General features: G+C 37.8%; 1 protein-coding gene across 3 annotated transcripts in view; it reads left to right on the top strand.

The window, feature by feature from the left end:
* The window catches only part of FNDC3B (fibronectin type III domain containing 3B), a 329,585-nt gene that overhangs the window by 271,116 nt on the left and 33,479 nt on the right, over window positions 1-24,990 (top strand). For all 3 annotated transcript variants that reach the window (XM_069475276.1, XM_069475277.1, XM_069475278.1), the window contains exons 17-23: window positions 445-563; window positions 2,338-2,443; window positions 3,424-3,596; window positions 5,733-5,846; window positions 6,196-6,345; window positions 10,663-10,943; window positions 24,029-24,241. In XM_069475276.1, the coding sequence (XP_069331377.1) occupies window positions 445-563; window positions 2,338-2,443; window positions 3,424-3,596; window positions 5,733-5,846; window positions 6,196-6,345; window positions 10,663-10,943; window positions 24,029-24,241 (1,156 nt within the window). The remainder of the gene's footprint in view (window positions 1-444; window positions 564-2,337; window positions 2,444-3,423; window positions 3,597-5,732; window positions 5,847-6,195; window positions 6,346-10,662; window positions 10,944-24,028; window positions 24,242-24,990) is intronic.

The following is a 24,990-nucleotide window of genomic DNA, read 5'->3' as shown; positions in this document are numbered from 1 at the left end:
AGGAAAAACTGTTCCAGCAGCGCCCCAGCCTTGCCAGAAGCCTTGTGGCCCGGCAGGCAGCCATATCCTCAGCTGCCCCCAAGGTCCTCACCCCAGAGTGTCCCATAGCTTTCTCAACACTGTCCTTTGTCTCCTCTTATCACTCCCACACACCAGCTACACGTCAGGTGTTTCCCGCATCCAAACCTCACAGTCAGCAAATGGTGGTGATACCAAGTAGTCTAGTCAGCAGTACTAAGGATTAAAAATGATCCCATGTTATTTTAGTATTTAACTTTGTAAAAGAAAAGGAAAGAGAGATGTTTGGCTATTTAAAAAAAAAAAAAAAACAACAGGAGGTGTTGGTTTTCATGGAAATCACTTAGAGCTTTTTCTTATTTGTAGTGGTTGCTGCTGCTACATTTTTACAAAGGCATAAACTCATTCATGAGTCTTGTTTTACAGCGAATCAGTGGGAAGTGGCCTACAGTGGATCGGCTACAGAATACACTTTCACCCACTTGAAACCAGGCACTTTGTACAAACTCCGGGCATGCTGCATCAGTACTGGTGGACACAGTCAGGTTGGTTTTGTTTCCATGCACAAGTAAGCAAATTGGGACAAGCTATCTATAACATCAGAATAAAACTGCAACTTAAAAAAATGTGTCTTGGTAATGCAGCCTGCCGTAGTATCATCACATCAGGAAATGAAAAATGGACCTTTTTAAACTGTACTTTAGAGGACACAAAAGATAGTAGCCCCACGTGATTCTCAACTCTCTTGTGCTATTTTCAAGTACATTTGGCACTAGTTAATTCTCAGAAGGCTTTGGCATAATCACGTGACAGTTAAATTGTCTGCAATTAACTTTAGGTAAATAAGGTAGACCCCAGCTATTGCAGTGATAGAAAAGTATGGAATTTAGAGTCAAAAAGATAAGACCTGCACAGCTCTGCTATTAGCACATCTTACCAATTTTGTGAGAATTTGAGACACAGCTTGCTCAAGGTACTTTACTGCCATCTGCTGGGAAATTGTTGTAAGAACAACATAAATCTGTGATGACTAAGCTGAATGGCACCTCTTGTAATTGTGCGGTGCCCAACGTACGCATCTGTAGGCAGCAGCCAGTATCTTGTTGTCTGCTATTTACATGACCTTAGACCAGCCAGTTAATGTGTCAGGAGTCTTTGTTTTAACCACATGGTGTTCTCATAGGCTCAAAATAACCTGATAAATACATATGAAGTACTCTAGAAATGAGATATTTGTTGTCTAAATGACCTTAACTTATGTTCAGAAAAGTGAGTGAGAGTCAAGATGATAAAAGATATTTTCACTGTAGAGATAGTTAACATTATGATGTGAAACCACTAATAGTTAAAGAGAGAGAAAGGAGGAGGAGAAATGGCTTGCAGCCCTGTGCTGGGTTGACTTTTTAAGAGAATGCCTTCCATTTGAATGCCTGATTTTTCCAGTCAACCCACCCTCAACATCTTGTGTTTTTTTTCTTTCCCCCCTGTGGATTAGCAATACTGTGGTGTCTAGATTGCCCATTTAGACAGACTCCTTGTGAGAAGAAAGTCCAGCCAGACCATCCATAGGTAGTGCCAGAGCTCTCTGAAGTGCCTCCCAGGGCAGAGTAAATCCAAATCAAAGCCGCAGATTATCAGCGGGTACCTCCTGTGGGTGAGGCGCTGCACAAGGTGGCACAGAGGCTGCACTGCTTGGATGTATAGAGTCCGTCTCCTCTGCACCACTTCTCCTCAGGAACAAGACTGAGTTTGGTGGAGCTGTGTAGCTCAGCCTTGTTTTCTCCTGTCTCGGGAAGGCAGGCAGCTTCTGCACCACCAGCTTTACACAACCAGATCCTGCAAAATCAAGGCCTACTTATTATAGCATTAACAGAACCTGCTGGCTAATGTCAGATTCAGTTGATTAATATTGACTGTATTTGCTTTTCTGCTCTGTATGTGAATGGTTGGCCATTTATTTAAAAATTTCATACAGCTGTCGTGTTGTGTTCTTTTCTGTCCTCATGAAGGGTCTTTCTGATTTTGATTTAAAGGAAAATAATTATATGCTTAGGATGCACAACACTTATTCCTGACTTCAAAAATAATCATTCTTATTTCTGCCAGTGCCATATACAGTATATGTTGACTCTTAAAATACACATACCTATTTATAAGAAAATCTTAGTGCATGAAAAACGTTCCCATAACATGTATACATTTAAAAGGTAACCCCCTTTGGATAGCATTTACAGTTATGGGGTGGAAGTTGCCTGATATGTAGAGGTCTGATAAATTCACAGTAACTAAGAGATGGTTCTCTCCGGTGTTTTCCTGCAGTGTTCTGAAAGTCTCCCTGTTCGCACACTAAGCATTGCACCAGGTCAGTGTCGACCACCGAGGGTTTTGGGTAGACCAAAGCACAAAGAAGTCCACTTAGAGTGGGGTGAGTGAACAAATCTTCACATTGACATTGACAGTTTGAACAATTGATGATTAAGACTTAATGCTCTGTAGTTAAGTTTTAAGGCTTCCTTCTGAAAACCGTACTTTTTTCCTATTAAAGATGTTCATATTCTTTTTAACACGTGTTGGCCTGGGTTTTCCATGTGTGTCACCCCCACACCAGCACCGCTGCGGCTCATCCTTCCGTTCCTGTGGCGCCACACATGCCGTTCATCCTGCACCCTTTGGGGGCTGCTTCTCTAGGGAATATTTCAGCACAGCCAGCCGTTTTCAGGAATTTTTCAGCCTTATTCATAAAAGAATTGTGTTCAATTTAGAAATTAAACCAAGAAGTGCATGAGGAAACGTCAGATTTTCCTCTTCTGTGTGTCACCTCCCTTGCTGTATTCTCAGGTGTGGGTCCTGGTGTTTTTATGACATTGACTTAAGCTGTAATAGCATTTCCTGTTGTGACGGCAGTTTCAACATGTACGATGGCAAGTGCAAACACGCAGGACTGTAGCAGGCTGTGTTTTCCCACCACTTATGTCTAAAAGATAATACAATATTGTGCCAGTTTCGCGTCCTGTATCTTGATTTAGTGTGACCTTTGGTTTTAAGTTAAAGAGAGAATTTTTCTTTATTTGTTCCGTAATTTACCTTGCGTTAGAATGTGAAGAAATTTGCCTAATGCATTTTATTATTTTGGAATTATTAATGTCATTAAATATACTTAAATGTACTTGCTTTGGGTAGTATGGATAACATCCTTCAGCAACTTTTTCTTTTGTGTCTCTTTTTTCTTTTTTTCTTTGTTTCTTTTTTTTTGTTTGTTTTTGTTTTTGCTAACGGGGTTCTTCTGTAAGATACTGAGAACAGGCCACCTACATGATATTTTGTAAAACTTAGGTGAAATCAGGTGTGATTTGGTCAGATGGAAGCACAAGAATGTTCTAAGATGAAAAAACTCTTCATTCCCAGATGTCCCAGCATCTGAAAGTGGCTGTGAGGTCTCGGAGTACAGCGTGGAGATGACAGAGCCCGAGGACGTGGCTTCGGAGGTGTACCACGGGCCAGAGCTGGAGTGCACCGTCGGCAGCCTGCTTCCCGGAACCGTGTATCGTTTCAGGGTGAGAGCCCTGAATGACGGAGGGGTGAGTATGAGGTCATACACCAGAATGAGAACACACAGTGCTAGCACTTCTGTGTCTACCCTCCTGAAGGTCCTCGGCGATATCTAGCCAAACTTGACAACCATTAAACAAGTATATATGTAAAATGTTATTTCTGAACTGATATTGTTGTGACTTCATATAGACCCAGCATTAGAAATTTTGTTTCTTTTGTTCTCATATCGTTCTGTTAAGCTAGCACCCAAGGTCAATAAGAACATCACCCTATAGAGGCTTTTGATAGTTTTTAGAAAATTTCTGTTCTCTCATTGACTTTATTTATCTGTTATGGGAAAGTGGGACTACATAGTGGTTCTAATAAAAGTTCTATACCATCTTGTCTAAGTGAACCAGCAATGTCTCAGGTCAGTTTTTAAAACTGGAAGGTGGTAGAGGCTAGGAACACCAACTTATTTGCCTTTTGCTTTGTTGCAAGTGAAAATTGGAATTTTCTGGCCCATCCTTCTACTGCTCCATCTGGAGTTGTCAATTTGGGCTTTCAGAGATTGAGAGTATATGTGTCTATATTTTATCCACATAAGTGGTGGTCCTTTTTTTCTTTGAAATTGCAGAATGATGTGGATTTTGGGGGAGATTCATGTTGAGTAATAGGCCCAGAAACTGTGGGGCTTCTTGGGTGTCAGAGATGAGTGGAAACATACGTGAGGGCAGACAGGTGTGGGTAAAGCAAACTGCTGCTCAAGCCCCCCAAAAGTGCCAGTGGTTTGTATAGATGAGCACAGTGCAAATAATTAGATTTAATTAATTGATGAAATTTTTTTAAAAATAAGAAAGCCCAACTTACAGTGATACTAAGTTGCCAGTGACTTTTTTCTAGTTCTCAGAAGTCCTGTTCCAGCCTTTCAGAAGTGAAATGTGCTTGTCTTTAGTCAGTTCCATGTTAGCCACAGCTGGCTGTGAGACTCTTTGGTCTGAGAAGGATCTCAAACCTTGAACAGGAGCTGGATTTCCTCTAACTCCCCATTAGGAAAGAATTGTAGACGCAGCACGGATATTTAAATGCAAACAAAAAAGTCTAAACATTAAAGCCTATGCACCCAAACTTATATAAGTGAAAAAGAGGATGGATGCTGTTGTATTTGCCCTTTTCTGTCATCTTTACAAGGAATCTCTGCCATGACAAAGATAAACATGCGACTGAGCTGATTTGAGTTTCACTTTCTCACCCCTTTCTCTGATTTATCATGTGTAGAAACTATGTTCAGCCTTGATTTATTCCTGTTGTATTGGAAGTTAACCATATATATGACTGTTGTTAACTTCTGAGGTCCATTTCAGAGAGCTTCCCCTCCACTTCCCAGTATCTTTACAAGTTATGTTGGGAAATATGAGAGTTTTAAGTTTTGTGGGTTTTTTAAATCTTTTCTTATTTTGAAAAGTATAGTCACATATTTCATTAGCTTGGAAATTATTTACTCTCTGCCCCAATTCTTTGAAATAACAAATGTTCCTCTATTAATACAGGTGCTTCCAGTGGTTATGGCTCTCTCAAAATGTGTTGAATCTCCAGTGATGCCTGGCCCTGGGCAGTGTGGTCACTGATGATAACATTAAGAAAAGAGGAGTGCAGTATACACCTCTGAGTAGTTGAGATGGTGGGGACATGCTGAGAAATCATGACAGGAGCATTAGTTTTCAAAATGAAAGATACCAATAACTGGAAGAAATACCTAGAATTTGATAACCAGCAATATCAAATATATTTTTTGTGCATTAAAAATTAAACTTCACTGTGCATCTGACTTAATTTTCTTTGCTATCCTCTGAGGAATGTTAGAGCAGAATGTCATGTTTTGTCAAGAGTCAGCATGTTTTTGTTTCTCATGTCACAGTAAAGTAAAAATGTTTCCTAAGCCAACTTTCTAATTCTTTTGAATAAAACAAATACATATATAGCAGACATTTTCTACTCACGGAATGTGTACAGAAAAAAACCTTACACACATTCAACTGAAAGTGAAAACCATTGGATAATATTTTTTAACCAGTTATGCTGCTGATGTTAGCCCAGCCCTTACTTCGTTATAAGCTTTTATAAAAGCTTATACACATACATACGTGTACACTTACAAGTGTGTGTGTGTTCTTCTCTTGCAGTATGGTCCCTATTCTGATATCTCAGAAATTACCACTGCTGCAGGGCCTCCTGGACAATGCAAAGCACCTTGTGTTTCTTTTACGCCTGATGGATGTGTCCTAGTGAGTTGGGAGGTAAGTCAGGCGTATTCTGCATCAATTTCTGTTTCTTCTACTTTGTCTACCCCCAAATAAAAATACAAGTTATGAGGAAACTGCAAAGCCAAAATGCACATGTAGATTTTTTTGCAGTATATGCAGTAATTTCCCTTGGCATTTGCTTGTATCATTTAGAGTTGTGGAAATTTTACCACTGGTCAGAATTGAGAGGAAATTAAGTGTCTCTTTCATGCTTTTCTTTTATATGTATTTTAAATATCCTGGGGCATGTTGCTCTCTTTCTCAGTTTAGTTAGGTGAACACAAACACGGTAGGATTTTTATTCTCAATGGAATTATTACCTACTTGAATTTCTGCCTTCCAGAGTCCTGAAAGCTCTGGTGCTGACATCTCAGAGTACAGGTTGGAATGGGGAGAAGATGAAGAATCTTTAGAACTCATTTATCATGGGACAGACACCTGCTTTGAAATAAGAGATCTGTTGCCTGCTGCCCAATATTGCTGTAGACTACAGGTAGGTTGACATTATTCAGATGTTACTCACAAGGACCAGTGTTCCATGAAAGATGCTTTAGGAAACCTACTCAAAGGCTTGTGATAGAGGCTGTCAAGAAGGATGATAGTAAAAAAAAGAGTCCTTTCAAATAAAAATAAATCTGGTTGTTCTGGTGTTTTATAGTTAATTGCTGCTTTTCTAGGAGATCTTGAATTACAAGAACAAAATAAGATTCTTTTCCATTCTACATCTCACTACCCTTGGCTTTTGCCTGTTTGTCAGTTTGCTGAATAAATGGCCAAGCCCAAGGTAAAGGTGCCACAGCTCCTTAGAGAGGGCACCTTCTGTCTAATTCCCCTGAGATTCTCATTTCAGTTGGAAAGCCACTTAGAACTGGCAAAAGACAGTAAGTTATTTTACCAGCTGTTACATGGAGCCAAAAGCAATATTAGAGTAATTTGGACTAGTCTGCAGTAGATTATAGGACCCCACCTTCCTCCTCCCAGTAACCATTATGAAGGCTGGTTATCTGTAAGCTTCCACGTGGAAGTCCAGAGAGAATAACATCAAGAACAATTGGTTCATAGCCTAATACCTAAGAGTGACAATAATCATGGGTTTATTTTACTTTATTCACTTGGATAAGTGAATTTTCCCCTTTTATAAAGCCTTAGTGTCCTGAGAAAATAGAGTTCTTTGTCTTTTCCTTTCCATTTGTTCAGTAGCATTTCTTGAGCACGATGGTACTTTGTGCCAGGATCAGAGGATGATCAGAAGGAGAGATACAAAGATTAATCAGATGTGGTTGTTGACCTTGAAGAGTTCTGTCTTCATACACATTTAGATTTGAATAGATAATGAACCAAAGATGCCAGATTTAAGTTCCCACCTGATTTAAGTCATGGATAAAATTGCTTATTACAAGTATACCCAATGTCTCTGGTCTCTTTGGAGAAAATATTCCCTTCCTAACTTAATTTTCCAGATCAGCTGAAGCATTTCTGTTAAATTCTGAAGACTGCCTTATCTTGAGCATTTCTGATTAAACTCTTTTGATACGTACCTTTCTTCCTTCTTGAATGAAGCACCTGGGACATAATTAACCTTTTGTCAATGAGTCAGTGCCATAGCAAATTATCTGATCTTTATAATAGTGAGGCTGAGTCATTGGGGAAAGGTTGAGTTATGTGCCACACTCCTGTTTTTGGATCAAGGCAGGATATAAATAAAGAGCTGTCTGCCACCACAGTAAAGAGCTTCACTCCACTATGCTTTTAGAATTTTGGTGTCTCTTTAAAATGTTCATATATATGTATATATTTTTCGTTTCAGGGTATATGAGGTCACTTAGCCTTGACTTCCCAAAACTGCATTATAAAAGATACATTAATAAGAATAGAATCTGCATAATAATTTTGCCTCCCTGTATTAACAGGAGTAGACAACATTTTCAAATGTCTATACTTATTTGTAATAAAATGAGTCAGATCTTATGAAGGGAATAGTACTTTTATTTATTTATTTTATTTTTTAATTTTTTTTTTTTTTTTTGAGACAGTCTCACTCTGTTGCCCAGGCTAGAGTGCCGTAGTGTCAGCCTAGCTCATAGCAACCTCAAACTCCTGGACTCAAGCAATCCTCCTGCCTCAGCCTCCCGAGTAGCTGGGACTACAGGCATGTACCACCATGCCCGGCTAATTTTTTCTATATATATTTTTAGTTGTCCATATAATTTCTTTCGATTTTTAGTAGAGAATGGGGTCTTGCTCTTGCTCAGGCTGGTCTCGAACTCCTGACCTCAGTCAATCCTCCCACCTCGGCCTCCCAGAGTGCTAGGATTACAGACGTGAGCCACCGTGCCCGGCCGGGAATAGTACTTTTAAAACCACCATCGACCAGCCTGGGCAACTTAGTAAGACCCCATCTCTAAAAAAAAAAAAAATAGCCAGGAGTGTTGGTGCACAACTATAGTCCTAGCTCAGGAGGCTGAGGTGAGAGGATCACTTAAGTCCAGGAGTTCAAGGTTATAGTGAGCTACAATCTGCATTCCAGCCTGGAGGGGACAGAGCAAGACCCTGTCTCTCAAAAAACAAAACAAAACAAAAAAACATTGCTATGCTAAAGAAGTATTACCAGGAAAAGTGTCTCTTCAATCTATATTGATTTCTTAGTATCTATGGACCAAATATAAATTATATTCATTTGATATTACTATAAAGTCAAATTAAACCTGAATATTCTTTTTAATATTTAGCACCTTAGAAATAAATCATTGTAATATCTATACTGTGTTTTATAAAGATTGGGTACAACATTTCTTGTATTACTCAGGAATTTTTGAATTTTTATATTCTCCCTTAGAAATATTTTAATCGAGAAGTACCAGTGTGATTCTATTCACGAGGCATACTGTTACAGTAAAAGATGCTTTTGAATTAAGTTTTCTTTGAAAAATGGTGATAATAAAAGTGTAAATCAAGAAAGCATTTTCCATAGAAATAGGCTAGTTTAAAAGAAAGTAGGATCCTGGAATAGAAAAAGAACATTACTGAAAAAATTGGTAAGATTCTAATCAGGCCTGTATATTGTTAATTGTATGGTGCCAATGATAATTTCCTGGTTTTGATCATTATTCTATGGTTATGTAAAGTGTCTATTAGAATTAGGGAAGGCAAAGTGAGAGATACATATGAAAGTTTCTCTGTACTATTTTTGAAGCTTTTCTATAAGTCTAAAATTAGTTCAAAATAAAAAAGGTTTAGAAAAAGTAGGAAAATGCCATTTTCTGCATGATTTTCCCAGTGGGAAAGAAGTAAAGCACCTACTGTCAGCCCAACACTATGCCAGGATTTTACATGTTAACTGATTTAATCTTTACAGTAACTCTGTGAATTAGGTGTTACTGTCCCCATTTTCCAGCTGAGGAAACAGGCTAGAGAGATTAATTTACCTAAGTTGTTAAATGATGGAATCAAAGTTTGAAATAAGCTCCAACTCTTCAAAGCCATGTTCTTGTCCTTTCTATTATATGGTGACATAAAGCCTTAATTGATACAAACATTGGGCTCCACTATATCTTATTTTTCTGCCCCTGCAATAAATATGTATCAAAAACAAAATCTCAAAATATGTACTCATAAAACAATTTGTGATGTTAAAATTCTTACAAAAAGAGAGTTGAAGTATTGTCATAAAACAGAAATAAATATAACAAAATATTACAGTATAGTTTCAACTGTGATTTGATAGCAATTAAATGCTCTTAGTTTGCGTCTATGAAATTAACAAAGAAATTGTAAGTTTTGTTTTAGACCTTTAAGAGCGCAAACTGCTTTCCTTTAGTTTTGTAATTTGACCTCATAAGCTTTCTTGTGAAATAAATTAGAACTGGGTTTTAGAGTAAATTCACTTTTGTAAGAAGTTTGGCAAATGTTTTTCTCTTTATAAGAAAAAGGTATTTTTGATAACATTTATTGAACTCATATTCTGTAACAGGTGCTGTTCCAGTTGTCAAAGATACAACAGTGAACCAAACAGACAACCTTGGCCTTATGTAACTTGCATTCAAATCAGTGAAGTAAATAAGTCAACTATATACTATGTTGGCAATAAGTGCTGTGATGCAAAAGACAGCCAAGACAGGAAATAGGAAATGAGGAGGCTCACAATGATTGGGCAGGGGAAGGGACTGCAAGTTTAAACATGATGTTCAGAGAGGGCTCATGGGAAAGATAACACTTAAGAGAAGGCCTGGAGGAGATCATTGAACTAGCTGTGCAGATGTCTGGGGAGAAAGCTCTCTGAACAGGAGCAGCAAGTGCAAAGGCCCTGAGGTGGGAGCAAACGTGGTGTCCCGGTGGAACAGCAGGGAAGCCAGTGTACCGAGCAGAGTAAGTGAAGGGGGAGAGTTACAGGTGATGAAGTCAGAGTGCTAATGGATTTTTTTGAAGAGTAGTGGTGGTGAGCAGATCAGATAGGGTCTTGTAGGCTTTTTTAAGGACTTTGAAGTTTATTCTGAATCAGATGGAAGGCCGCTGAAGGAATGTGAACTGAAGTCCTGGCTCATGTTTTAATGGTAGCATCCTGATTGCTGTCAATATAGACTGTGGGGCAAGGGCTGACACAGATCATTTTTTGGAAAATAGTCGTCATTTTCAAGTAGACATTTTATAGGATTTATTTCTACCTGTGTAGAAATAAAATATAAACATACATACCAGTTTATCCAAAGATAAACTGTATACTACTTTAGATTTATTTAACGGCAGCTAACTTGGAGGTGTTAGCAGGTACTAATGGTGTGATGTGGCTTTTGTCTCACTGTTCTGTTTATAGGCCTTCAATCAAGCAGGAGCAGGGCCGTACAGTGAACTTCTCCTTTGCCAGACACCAGCATCTGCCCCCGACCCTGTCTCCACTCTCTGCATCCTGGAGGAGGAGCCCCTCAACGCCTACCCTGATTCACCTTCTGTGTGCCTTGTACTGAACTGGGAAGAGCCGTGCAATAACGGATCTGAAATCCTTGCTTACAACATTGATCTTGGAGACACTAGCATTACCGTGGGCAATACCACCACTTACATTATGAAAGATCTCCTTCCAGAAACCACCTACCGGTGAGTGCAAGGAAGCAGAAATAAAGCTGCATCAACACAGTAGCACACGGGGCTATAAGTTAAACCTCCAGGGGAAATTGACCGAGTGAATGTCATCTCCCAGCTGTTTCTAAGGGACCAGATGTCCAGAGTATTGTTTTACCTTTGTCCCTCAAGCCAGAAGACCTGTGAAGGAGTCACCACTGGTTCAGGGACTCACTGGAAGGTTTTGTGTCCTCTCTGACCCACACCCATCTCTACCCCAAAGTAGACTCAAATCCTTGAGTCAGCCCTCTAAGTGTTCAGGTTAGAAAGTATTATAAAAGGGCTTTGCGGGCAAGGTGTTAGCCTAGGAGTTTTGCTTCTTCCTGACATTGTGCCTACCTTAGAAGTGGCTTAAACGATTGTAAAACTTTTAAGATTTGTAGAAGAATGGAGGTATGTTGACTTTTATTAAACAACGTGTAGTCAAATGACTTCTAAAAACAATCTAGAGCTCAAGAGCTGAAATAAAGGAGCAGATTTTGGGAATCTTTGTTTAATAAGGAAATGTTATAGTTGAAATTGTCAAAAAGATCTTCTACAAAAGTATGATTTAAAAACACGTTAGAAGGTACTTCAAATAGTAATTCTATCATAGAGAAGATGAAATGGTTTACTTACTGTAGCAACTATGGAAAGATGAGCTTATATTTGGGTAGCAAAACCACCTCAAGAGTCTATTTAAAAATTATTTAATAGATGTAACAAATAATTTAATTCAGTTTTTTTGTTTGTTTGTTTTTGAGACAAACTCTCACTCTGTTTCCCTGGCTAGAGTGCAATGGTGTCAGCATAGCTCACTGCAACCTCAAACTCCTGGGCTCAAGCAATCCTCCTGCCTCAGCCTCCTGAGTAGCTGGGACTACAGGTGTGAGCCACCAAACCCAGCTAATTTTTTCTATTTTTGGTAGAGATAAGGTCTTGCTCTTGCTCAGGCTGGCCTCAAACTCCTGAGTTCAAGTGATCCTCCCACCTCAGCCTCCCAGAGTGCTAGAATTATAGGTATGAGCCATGGCACCCGGCCTTAATTCAGTATTAATATGCCTACTAGGGCTAGTATATTGGGCTGAATGTGAAAAGAAAGTCACATTGGGAGGATGTCACCTTTTAACCTTGTAGCGTGGCTTAGAAGATACCATTTTAGACAGATTGCATGGAAATTAAATAGCTTAAGAAAAGACAAATATTTGGCCTTTGTTAGTGTTATCTTAGCCAAAAAGAAAAAAAAGATTGGCCCAAGCCTTCACTGGCCAACTCAATAAATTATAAATTGGGCATTTCATATTTAAAATATTAAAATAATTTATGTTTAAGACCAATCTTTGTACGGCTTTAAGAATTTAGTTCTGTAGTATACAAGTGGGTACTATATAATAGAACTCTGGTCAACCCACAATCTTGTTCTTTTAAGTTTTAAAAACACAATTGCAGTAATTATAGTGAAATACAAAATGAGTATTTCAGGGAGCTAAGGTTATAGTTTTGGTCCAATCAACTTTTACCTCACCTTTTCTGTCCCCAAAATTGGTTAAAATATAAGTGAACAGATCATGATGTTGTAGATAAAAAAAATGTGGAATGAAACATTTTAAGCAGGCCATGAGCTTGGATAAAGGACTTATTTCTTTTGTTTGATTTTTTTTTTTTTTTAACCTTCAACTTTTACTTATTATTCTCACAGGGTTTATTCTTTCTCTGTGTTGCCAGGACAGGATTGTGCACCTCCCTAGTAAATCTAATACAAGAAAAGGTTTTTCAGTGGATCTGTCATTTCTCCATTGGTGCTTGCAAAACTATCCATTGGCTTGCTGATACGCCCTGTAGAAATTTCATTGGAATTAAAATGCTATTTTTAAAGGCATTACATTTAAGTTTATAACAGAGTTTGAAATTGAATTTGTGTTTTGGTTTGAAGGGAAAAAATATTATTAAAAATGGACACCGGACTTTCTTTTACATGCTTCTAGCCAAGGAGAGTCATAGACTTTGCAAGGTGAAAGATGGGTAGGATCACCTGGTGTCGCCCCTTCTCAGTCTCTGGCTTGAGCATCTTCAGTGACATGGGCAGTGGTTACATCTTCCACCCAACAGGCAGTTCATTCCCTTTGTGAATAACTGTTTTTACAGTGTTTCTCTTATACTTTGTCAAAACCTCTCTATATCTAGAATCAGTTCAGTTGACTGTAGAACTTCCTCTGGAGCAGTGGTTCTCAAAGTGTGGTCTCTGGACCAGCAGTATTTGCATCACCTGAGAACTTGTTAAAATGCAGATTATCAGGTCCCACCCCAGATGTGCTTAATCAGAAATTCTAGGGGCGAGGCCTAGCACTCTGTCCTTTAATTAGCCTTCCAGGAGATTTTGATGCATATTACAGTTTGAAAACCTCTGTCTAAGAGCAGTGATTCTTAAATGTCAATGTATATAAGAGTTGCCTGGAGAGCCTTTTCAAAATGTAAGTATCTGAGCCCCACCCTCAGAGGGGGCCTAAACATCATTATCTTATAATGTCCGCTGTGTCCTATTTAACTGTCTTCACCGTCATTCAAATTGTTTTCACTAGCATGGGTTTTCTGTGACCTCCTCCATCCTTTTCTCTGGACGATTTCTGTTTCTTTATGGCGTCTCTGAGGTGTAGTGCCCAGACCTCCAGAAATGGTCCGGCTGGCAAGACTGTCACCTTCTTTGTTCTTCTTACTGAACAATTAGTAAGGTTGCCTAAGATTACTTTTTTAACAGCCTTATTATATGTCTGACTCATACTGAACTGGCAAACAACTAAAACTTAAAGTAGATTTGTTTGTTATGCTCATTTGTACTCTTCTTGCTTACTAAAAAGGAGACAAAAATAACATTTATTGAGTTTTTACTATAAGCACCATGTTAGGCTGCCAAGAAATGAATCATAAATCATTTTTTCATAACAAGATGAGGTGAGCTTTACTAGGAGACAAGTTTCTAGCAGTCACAGACTTGAGTCAGTCTTGACTTCAATCCTGGGTCCCTCACATTATCTCTGTGACCTTTGGCAAGTTATTTAAGCTCTCTGTTCCTCAGTTTCCTGATCTATAAAATGGAGGTGATAATTTTAGCTGCCTAACAGGGTGGTGGTGTACTGTAGATAAGAGTTCAGGTGCCTAATGTGGGGCCTAATATATAATAAATAAGTTATCAGTAAATTATCTGTTGTTAATATTTGGTAGGGAAGAAACGAGCTGGAAAATTGGTTGTGACCAGATTATAGGTCAACTTATCTGCAGAAACCTGGCATTATCCTTAAGCAATGGAAACATTTGAGGTTTTTTTCCCTATCAAGGCAGGGCATGACTAAAGCAAGTCTAAGTGCCTGGAGACAGAATGGTGGCATTGGTATCAAAGGAGCTGTCAGGGAAAGGAGCTTGATTGAAGGCCATCTCTGACACCCCTTCAGGAAGCCTTCTCTGAATAACTTTACTGAGCAAATCTTTTATCCCCAAAAGGGATTTTATGTATTTAAGGCATTATGTCATACTTCTTTAGAAGTTGTCTGATTATTCTCTTCTTTCATATTTTTTCTTTCGTCACTAGATGATCAATTATATGGTAGTCTGGGTGGGGATAGGGGAATTGTAAAAAGCCCATCTTTTGCCTTTTAGGCCTTTTCTACCTTAACTCTTCACCTGGGGACCCCATCCTCAGTCTCACTCACCCCTACACTCACTACGTCCTGAGTGCTGGGATGGCTCATCGTGATGAGGGAGGTCATCTTCCTGGTTAAGGATGGTTTGTTTTGAGAGTCATTCTTCTTTTAATATATTTAGTGTTGGAAATTGGATTGTGTATATGCGTATAGAGTGCACTGTAGAAGGCTGTGATCTTCTGCAGTAGAAATGTATTTTGCATCTAGAATTAGATATTGTAATAGAGGATTTTCAATCAAAATTTATAAAGAATATGCTTCTTAATTTGATTCATTTAATCAATATTATTAGGGTATTGATGGATATTGCAGACTCCTGGAAACTTGAAGAGATTTTTCATACCCGCCTGGCCAAGATACAGTTTGCTGGGGGTTACATCACTTCCCCAAATTGGAAAGCAAAATTTCATTTCCTTTGTATTTAATTTGCAGAGCTTAAGATTTCAAAAACTGACATAATGCAAGTTAAAATCACAAAACAGAAAGACCTACAGATCTAAATTTCAAGATTAACATGTTACTTCAACTAAAGAGAAAACTTCTCAAATTTGGGTCTAGGATAGACTTTAATTAATTTAATAAAATAAGAAACTCAATTTGTATTTTCTGAGGTGGATGCTTGGAATTGTTCCTCAGGTTAATGTTTGTTTTGTTCATTAGTCCCATGTTACCTGTCACTGGAATTAGGAAATTATTTTTACATACCGTGTTTTTCACCCTAGAACAAAACAAACACTAACTGCCTTAGTTCTCGTTCAGCTTTCTCAGCCTGCTGTGCTCAGAGGTCTTAATATTTTCCCCAGAATGCAACAAAAAATTGCCTCATTTCATTTTATCAGTTTCTCAGTTCCGTTTCAATTTTGAGTGCTACTTTATCATTAGAACTAATTAATGTTAGCTCAGTGCATCAGTTACACAGGAAAATATTTTTCGTGCATTTTTCCTAAAACAAAATGTGTTTTTGTAAAAAGTGGAGGATGTTTTAAAATCTAGGTAGTTGATTTCAGGGCCAATGCTGAAAAAGTGTTGAGTAAAGTGAAAATAAACTTGTTGACTTTTCTAAATTAAAAAAATGCAGTTGTTAAACTGAAAGTATAGCTTGGATTAAAATTATTTTTTGATGATATTTGTAGCCACATCTAATCCAAGTCATGATAGGAGAGTATGGTATGCCAGAACACACAAAGGCCTTTGAGCCTAAAGGGACCCAGTTCACATCCAGATTTGACCTGTATCCAAAGTATCAGTCAGTGCAAGGGACTGAACCTAGCTGAGCTGCCGTTCCTTTGCTTATAAAATAGGCAAAGTAATTCCTACTTTATGGGGTCAGGGTAGAAATTAGAGATAATATTGCATATGTCAAACCTAGGTTTCAATACCTACTGGCCACTTGTGTCAGTTAGATCAAGTTACATAACTGAGTTTAACTTCAGTTTCCTCATTCTAAAAGCAGAGATAATATTACAATAGCTCCGACTCTGCAGCACAGTCCCTGGAACAGAAGAGCAGATTCCCAGTGTTTGTTGTGGTGGTTGTCGAAGCTATCATTTTTACCAGTTCCTGTGCTCTTTGTCTCACCTTCCCCTTCCTGAGGATATTAACAGTTTAAAAAGAAACCAATCCTTTTGACTGTTGTTACGTCCTTGGCCATTACTTGGAGGAAGGAAAAACAGATGGTATTAGCAAATTTCTCATGTTATAAAGTTAGGTGGTGGTAATAGGGCAGCTAAAATGAAGATGCACGTGTGTGCCCAGAGCTGTACCAATCCTCATGCTAGCTCAACACATTTTTTTCACTATTGGAAAGGAATAACAGTCTCAAAAGAGGTCATAAGGTTAAAAACTCCGTAAGTTAACACTTCAAAATTTAAAAAAGTGTTTTGGCCACGTTAAATCTTCTTCCGGTGTATCATGGAGTATAAAATTAGAAAGTGCTTATTACCATATTCTTTAATTAAGTGATCTTGTTAGTAAATACAGAAAAATGGCACTATCCCCATTTTATAGATGAGGAAACTGTTACTTTTAAAAGTGTTAGATAATATCCCCAAGGTCCCCAAAATGATGAGCAGGATTCCCAGAGAGGCTACACTACTAAAAATACTATGGTACAGAAATACTATATTATTTTTGGTGGGTGTGTTAAGGCTAAGATTATATGCCTAGCAAAACTTCTCAGTAAAAGATCAGAGAACCAGAGAGCTAAAGATGTAAGGAACCCAGTACCTACCAAAATACCATGGAGGCTTTGGGGAAAAAAGTGAATTTACAAAAGAAATCAAATATCAAATCTAAATTTATTTTTACATCTTGATATTTATAGCTTCTAAACTATTTTTTAATTCTTACAAGTGATTCAAATCTTTCACCATGTTTTTTTCTTGAGAAGAACGACAGCCTTAAGGAAACCCTTCCCTCATTTCTTTTGTATATTAAAGTAGCTGAGGGCAATTGGGGCTACACAGAACCAAAGGATAGAGTCACCCGCAATATAAGGAGAGCCAGAGGATGGAAGAAAGCCTCTTGGCCGCTGGACTCTCGGAATACCTAGAATAAAGCGAAGGAATGGTAGTTTGGACACTGAAAGGACCTTAATATAAATCTTGTAGGTGAGAAAATGTTACAGTATTGAGGAAAGACGAAGACTTAATATCTGGCTTAATTTTCCTTTTGCTGAGAAGGGAAAGAGGATAGCAGTTTCTACCATCATGATGGTAGAAACTTTTTGAGGAGATTGTCCCTCTCCAGTTGCTGAAAAGTTTGTTATGTTCCAATCATAGAAAGAAACTCTTGTATTAATACAGTAAAGTAATTTTATAAGACTCACGTGGGTGCCAACAAAGAGTGTTAGTCTTTCAGTGTTATACTGAGAGACTTACATGGTTTTATCTACAAAAGACCTATTAAAGCCCCTAGTATAATAAAATCTGGGGAAAGTAAGGCCCTTTTTAATGGAGTTTTGCTGTAATTTATCAAAGGTAAGTATTTACTACATTCCAAACTGAGGCAGATATTCATCTAATTTGGGTGATTATGAGTAGAGCTGCTGATATTTGTGTTCAGGTTTTTATGTGAACCTAAGTATTACTTTCTCTGGAGTAAATATGTAGGAGTAGGATTTCTGGGTCCTATGATAAGTATGTATTTAACTTTATAAGAAAATGCTTTTCAGTGTAGCTATACCATTTTATAGTATCACCAGCCAAATATGAGAGTTCCAGTTGCTCCTTGTCCTCAGCACTTTTTTATATAATAGTATCTCGGGTGGTTTTAATTTGCATTTCCTAATGGCTAATGATGTCAAGTATATTTTCATGTGCCTGTTTACTATCTGTATATCCTCTTTTTTGAAGTGTCTGTTCGTCTTCTGCCCATTTTTTAATGGTTTATTATTTCCTTATTGTTGAGTTTTGAGAGGACATTATACATTCTGGGTACAAATCCTTTGTCAGATATATGATTTGCACATCTATCTCAGAGTCTATAGCTTGTCTTCATTCTCTCAGTTGTGCAAAAGTTTTTAATTTTGATGAAATACAATTGTTCTTTTTTTCATTTCATGTGAGATCATGCTTTTCATGTCATATATGAAAACCCTTTACCTGGAAAGATTTTTCTTCTATTTTTTGGTTTTTTTTTTTTTTTTCCTTAAAAGTTTAATAGTCTACATTTAGATCTGTGGTCCATTTTGAGCTAAATTTTGTATAAGTTATGAGGTTTTTATTGAGGTTTATAGGTTTATTTTTTTTCCTATTGATAGCCAATTATTCCAATACCATTTGTTGAAAAGACTGTCCTTTCTCCATTGAATTGCTTTTGTACTTTTGTCAAAAGTTAATTGGACCCCAATACAATAATAATTGGAAACCTCAGCACTCCATTTTTAGCCTTGGACAAATCATCAACATAGAAAATCAACAAAAGAACATTGGACTTAACCTGCAGTATACACCAAATGGACCTAATAGATATTTACAGAATGTTTCATCCAACAGCTGCACATACACATTCTTCTCCTCAGCTCAGGTATCATTCTTAAGGTAAGACCAAATGTTAGGACACAAAACAAGTCATAAAAAATTCAAAAAAATTGAAATCATACCAAGTATTTTCTCTGACCACAATGGAATCAAACTAGAAATCAATAACAGAGGAATAGTGGAAGCTATTCAAACACATGGAAAGTAAACAATATGCTACTGAATGACCAGTGAGTCAATGAAGAGATTAAGAAGGAAATTTTAAAATTTCTCAGAACATATGAAAATGAATACAAACATATCAAAACCTATGGGATACAGCAAAAGTAGCAATAAAAGGAGAGTTTATAGCAATAAGTGCCTACATCAAAAAAGCAGAAAATCTTCAAATAAATGACCTAACAATGCTTCTCGAAGAACTAGAAAAACAAGAGCATACCAAACCCAAAATTAGCAGAAGAAAAGAAATAATAAAGGTCAGAGCAGAAATAAATGAAATTGCAGCCCCCTCAAAAAAATACAAAAGATCAACAAAACAAAAAGTGGGGTTTTGGAGAAAATAAAATTGACACTTTTAGCTGTAGTAACTAAGGAAAAAAAGAGAGAAGACCCAAATAAAATCAGAGATGAAAAAGGAGACATTACCACTGATACTACAGAATCCCAAAGGATCATTAGATACTACTATGAGCAACTACATGACAATAAATTGCAAAACCTAGACGAAATGAATAAATTCCTAGACACATACATCCTACCAAGATCGAACCAGGAAGATATCCAAAACCTGAATAAACCAATAACAAGTAAAAGATGGAAGCAGTAATAAAAACGTCTTCCATCAAAGAAAAGCCCAGGACCTGATGGCTTCTCTCCCAAATTCTACCAAGCATTCAAAGAAGAATTAATATTAATCCTACTTTATTTCAAAAAATCAAGGAAGGAATAATACTCTCAAACTCATTCTATTAGGCCTATATCACCATGACACCAAAACCAGAAAAAGACAACCAAAGAAAGTAGAGGCCAGTATCTCTGAACACAGATGCAAAAATCATCAACATAATACTACCAAACCGAATTCAACACCACATTAAAAAGATTGTTCATCATGATCAAGTAGGATTCATCTTGGGGATGCAAGGATGGTTCAACATTGGCAAATCAATCAGTGTGAGACATCATATCAACAGAATGAAGGACAAAAACCATATGATCTTTTCAACTGATGCTAAAAAAGCATTTGATAAAATTCAACATCCTTTCATGATCAAAACTCTCAAAACACTGGTAATAGAAGGAACTTAACACAATAAAAGCCATAGATGACAGACCCACATCTAGTATCATACTGAATGGGGAAAAACTGAAAGCCTTTCCCCTAAGATCTGGAACAAGACAAGGATGCCCACTTTCACCACTGTAATTCAACATAGTACTGGCAGTTCTAGCTGGAGCGATCAGAGAAGACAAAGAAATACAGGGCATCCAAATTGGAAAGGAAGAAGTCAAATTACCTTTGTTTGCAGATGATACGATCTTTTATCTAGAGAAACCTAAAGACTCCACACACACACACACACACACACACAAAAAAAAAACTATTAGAACTGATAAACAAATTCAGTAAATTTGCAGGATATGAAATCAACAAAATCAGTAGCATTTCTATATGCCAACAGTAAACAATCTGAAAAAGAAACCAAGAAGGTATTAATAATCCCATTTACAATAGCTACAAATAAAATAAAATACCTAGGAATAAACTTAACCAAAGAAGTAAAAGATCTCTACAATGAAAACTACAAAAAAGCATTGAAGAAAGAAATCGAAGAGAACACACAAAAAATGGAAAGACATTCCATGCTCATGGATTGGAAGAATCAATATTGTTTAAATGTTCATACTTCCCAAAGCAATCTACAGATTCAATGCAATCCCCATCAAAATACCAATGACATTCTTCAAAGATGTAGAAAAAAGAATTCTAAAATTTATATGAAACCACGAAAGACCCAGAATAGCTAAAGCCATCCAGAGTGGAAAGAACAAAACTGTAGTAATCACATCTGACTTCAAATTATACTACAGAGCAATAGTAACCAAACAGCATGGTACTGGCATAAAAACAGACACATAGAGCAGTGAAACAGAATAGAGAGCCCAGAAATAAATCCACACATCTATAGTGAATTTATCTTTGACAAAGGTGCCAAGAACACAGGGAGAAAAGGACAGTCTCTTCAATAAATGATGCCGGGAAACTGGATATCCATATGCAGAAGAATGACACTGGACCCTTATCTCTCGTCATCCACAAAAATCAAATCAAAATTTGATTAAAGACTTAAATCTAAGGCCTGAAACTATGAAACTACTGAATGAAAACATTGGAGAAATGCTTCAGGATGTTGGTCTGTGGGTAAGGACTTCTTGAGTATACCCTCAGAGCATAGGCAACCAAAGCAAAATGGGACAAATAGCTCGATCACATCAAGCTAAAAAGCTTCTGCACAGGAAACAGTCTACAAAATGAAGAGACAGCCCACAGAATGGGAGAAAATATTTGCGAACTACCCATCTGACAAGGGTCTCTTTTTATTTAGGGAGGTCTTCTTTAATGTTTTCAACAGTGTTTTGTAGTTTCAGTTTTAATTACTTTCTTTCCTGTCTACATGCTTTTTTTTTTTTTTTTTGGCACTAGCTGGTACTTTTAGTAAATGATGTTGAGTAGTGGTGAGTGAGAACAGACATCCTTGCCTTGTTCCAGATGTTAAAGGGAAAGCATTTAATCTTTCACCATTAGTATGATGTTAGCTGTAGGTATTTTTGCAGATACCTTTTTTCAGATTGAGGAAGTTCCCTTCTGTCCTTAGTTTTCTGAGAATTTTTATCACGAATAGATGTTGGATTTTGTCAGATGCCTTTTGTCCATCAATTGATATGATCATGTGGTTTTCTTTTGACTGTTAATATGATGGGATTGTCTAAGGGCTAGGGAATGAGAGAATGGAGAAAGGCGGGTAAAAGAGAGAGGGGGCCAGGCATGGTGGCTCATGCCTACAGTCTTAACACTTTGGGAGGCCGAGGCAGGAGGATTTCTTGAGGCCAGGAGTTGGAGATCGGCATGAGCAACATAGTGACACCTCATCTCTACAAAAAACAGAAAAATTAGCTAGGCGTGGTGGTGTGCGCCTGTAGTCCTAGATACTCAGGAGGCTGAGGCAGGAGGCTCGCTTAAGCCCTGGAGTTTGAGGTTGCAGTGAGCTATGATGACATCACTGCACTCTAGTCCAGGTGACAGAGTGAGACCCTGTCTCAAAAAAAAAAAAAAAGAGGAATGGGGTATTTCCTATTTTCCCTATTCTCTCTCTGAGCATTCAGAGACCCCTTTCTCTCTCTTTAAGCCAGTCTTTTCCTGAAGCTCCATTCATGCACATGTTTACTCCTGGAATCAGGCTGCTCTGAGTCCAGGCTGGGAGATTATGGAGGGAAAAAATGGTAAACTCACTGCTGGTTTGGTGATAATTTGAATTCTGTACATCCCCAAATTTGTCAGCTACTATTTACTTTTCATAGTTCTTAAAAGCTACTCCATTTATTTGGTCCAGGTCTCATAGCTGCATTCAGTGAGGGAGACAGGGTGGAGTAGCTGAGATTTCCATCTCACCTAAAATGGCATATCATTCAGTTGACTTGATCACTTGTATAATCTTTAAATTTTAAAGATTTAGGCTAATTTGAGATCAGATGATAAATTTAGGTATTGTGATAAATAATATTTTCTATTTACATATAAGCATTAATTGCTGTAAATGAGAAGTACATAATATTAAATTATAAGGACATTTTAAACTAATACACTGATCCTAAGAATTTATCTTTTTGTCCATATTTTTTGTTAATGTTGCTTTGAAAGCACTATGTTTCGAATTTCAAGTGTAAATATTAGAAACTTTTATGCTGGTGACACTATGCGCAGTGACCTCAGTGAGAGGCCTGCGTACCTAGCAGGTATCTAGATGGAGGTTTCCACTGGAGGGCTCGGAGTGAGTCCTGGAGAGATGACAGGAGATGTAGACCTCAGAGTGGTCTTAAAGTGGTGAAGCTGTGGCAATGTGGAGAGTTAGTTGAGAATTTTAGGAAATACTTGTATCATACAGAAGAAAAGAAAAAGAACAAGGTTGGGGGAGATCTCTGGTTAGAGAAGCAGAGGAGAAATATCCTTGTTAGGAGTATGTAGGCCACCGAATGCCAGGAAGAAGCAAGGTTCAAGACCGTGTAGTCACTGAAGGAAGGGGTGTTGAGGATGGGGATGGAGCAGGGCCATCAGTGTGTAGTTTGATGACCTTGGAGAACTGTTTCAATCAACTAGTAAGGAAATAGAGGAACAAAAAAAAAAATAGGAATAATATTCCCACTGAATATATAAAATAATATTTTATATATACATTTTAACTCCATTTGCTTTTAAATTCCTAGACCATAAGGGCAGTGTTAATATATTTTCATTACTCATAACTGTGTTGCACATAGTAAACATCCAACTAGGATTTTTGCTCATCTGACTAACACCCTGTTGCTAGCAGTATCTGCATACTTAGCTTTGGTTAAGCACTTGCAGAGATTGTCGGGTAAGGCTGGCAAAAGTGAAAGGTGAAATGTTCTGTTGAAGAGTTGCCATGCTTTGTTTTTGACTCTAAAGGAGACTCACTTGTTCTCGTATTTAATTTACTCTTTATAGGTTTTATAGTTCATCTACTTCCAAAACTGACTTCAAGGTAGTTTAAGGGTAGCTAGAGCAAAATATAAAAGCATGTCTTTAGGATGTCTTCCCTCAGGCAACAAACTTTTTTTTTTTTTTTAATTAAAGAGCTAAAAAAGGCTGAGCACAGTGGCTCCCACCTGTAATCCTAGCACTCTGGGAGGTTAGGTGGGAGGATCACTTGAGCTCAAGAGTTAGAGACCAGCCCGAGCCAAGAGCGAGACCCTGTCTCTACCAAAAATAGAAAAAATTAGCTGAGTGTGGTGGCGTGGGCCTGTAAGTCCCAGCTACTCAGGAGGCTGAGGCAGGAGGATTGCCTGAGCCCAGGAGTTTGAGGTTACAGTGAGCTGTGATGCAGTCTAGCTCAGGTGACAGAGTGACACTCTGTCTCCAAAAATAACCTAAAATATCTTACTAATGTGCTTTTTTTGCTGTTTTTTGGAATGGAGAATGTAATCTGTCCTCTGAGCCTACCCAGCGCTCTATTTGTCTTGAGTTACTTTAACTTGGTTTTCTTTATTCTACAATATTGCTTTAGGGGCAAGTAATAAATACTCCATTCAGTGTTTTATTTCAAATGAAAAATTGCTGCTTCTTAAACCTGCATTGTCTGTTTTTTTTTTTTTTTTTTCCTTTCTCTAGGATCAGAATTCAGGCTATAAATGAAATTGGAGCTGGACCGTTTAGTCAGTTCATTAAAGCAAAAACTCGGCCATTACCACCCTTGCCTCCTAGGCTAGAATGTGCTGCAGCTGGTCCTCAGAGCCTGAAGCTAAAATGGGGAGACAGTAACTCCAAGACACACGCTGCTGACGACATGGTGTACACACTACAGCTGGAGGACAGAAACAAGAGGTGAGGGGTGTAAGGACGCATCCCATGCTTTGGCTTGTGGGCTGAAATCTTCCTTGTTCATTCTTTCTTTCTTGTTCTTAATTACTTGCTCTAAAATACTCTTCCTACTTGTTCAAAGATTTCCCATGTATTTGAGTCCTACATTTTATACCCCGAGTTGTACTCTCTGTTCCCTGTTTGGAATTTCTAAACATTCTAAAGATCCTGGTTTCCCTACATGTGATAATATGTACTTTTTTTCTTTCACAAAGCCAGATAATTGAGAGAAATTATCTAAAAAGAAAATTGTTCAATTCAAGTCCACACTATTTAATAGCTTTATATTAGTCACGCATGCAGAGGGAAATAAGACTCAGGAAGAGATGTTACCTCTTTAAATATTCAGTGACCATCAGGACAAACATGTTTACCAGTCTGAAATAGCTGTGGGTGATGTACAGATGGGGATTGTACTCTGTAACTATGGGCAATGCAATATCAAATTAACCAGAGCAAATAGGAGATTCTTTATAAGACGCCAGGAAACACTCTTGGCTATAGAAATTAAATCCAGCCTTTCACATAGTATTTGTTTAACCTAATTTCATTTCCTCTGAAAATGGCCGATCAGAAGACAGGCAGCCAAACTGTATTTAGAAATAATCAGATGTCAAGCAAAAGTTAATGGTGACAGAATGTTCTGTTACCAAAAGTCCTAATCGGAGAATCAGCATAGGGGATGGGAGATCACCATAAAACCAAGACAGCCA

Source organism: Eulemur rufifrons, chromosome 7 (assembly GCF_041146395.1).
Source record: "Eulemur rufifrons isolate Redbay chromosome 7, OSU_ERuf_1, whole genome shotgun sequence".
NCBI lineage: Eukaryota > Metazoa > Chordata > Mammalia > Primates > Lemuridae > Eulemur > Eulemur rufifrons.
Note: the sequence above shows the minus strand (reverse complement) of the source record. Positions and strands in the feature narration are given on the sequence as shown.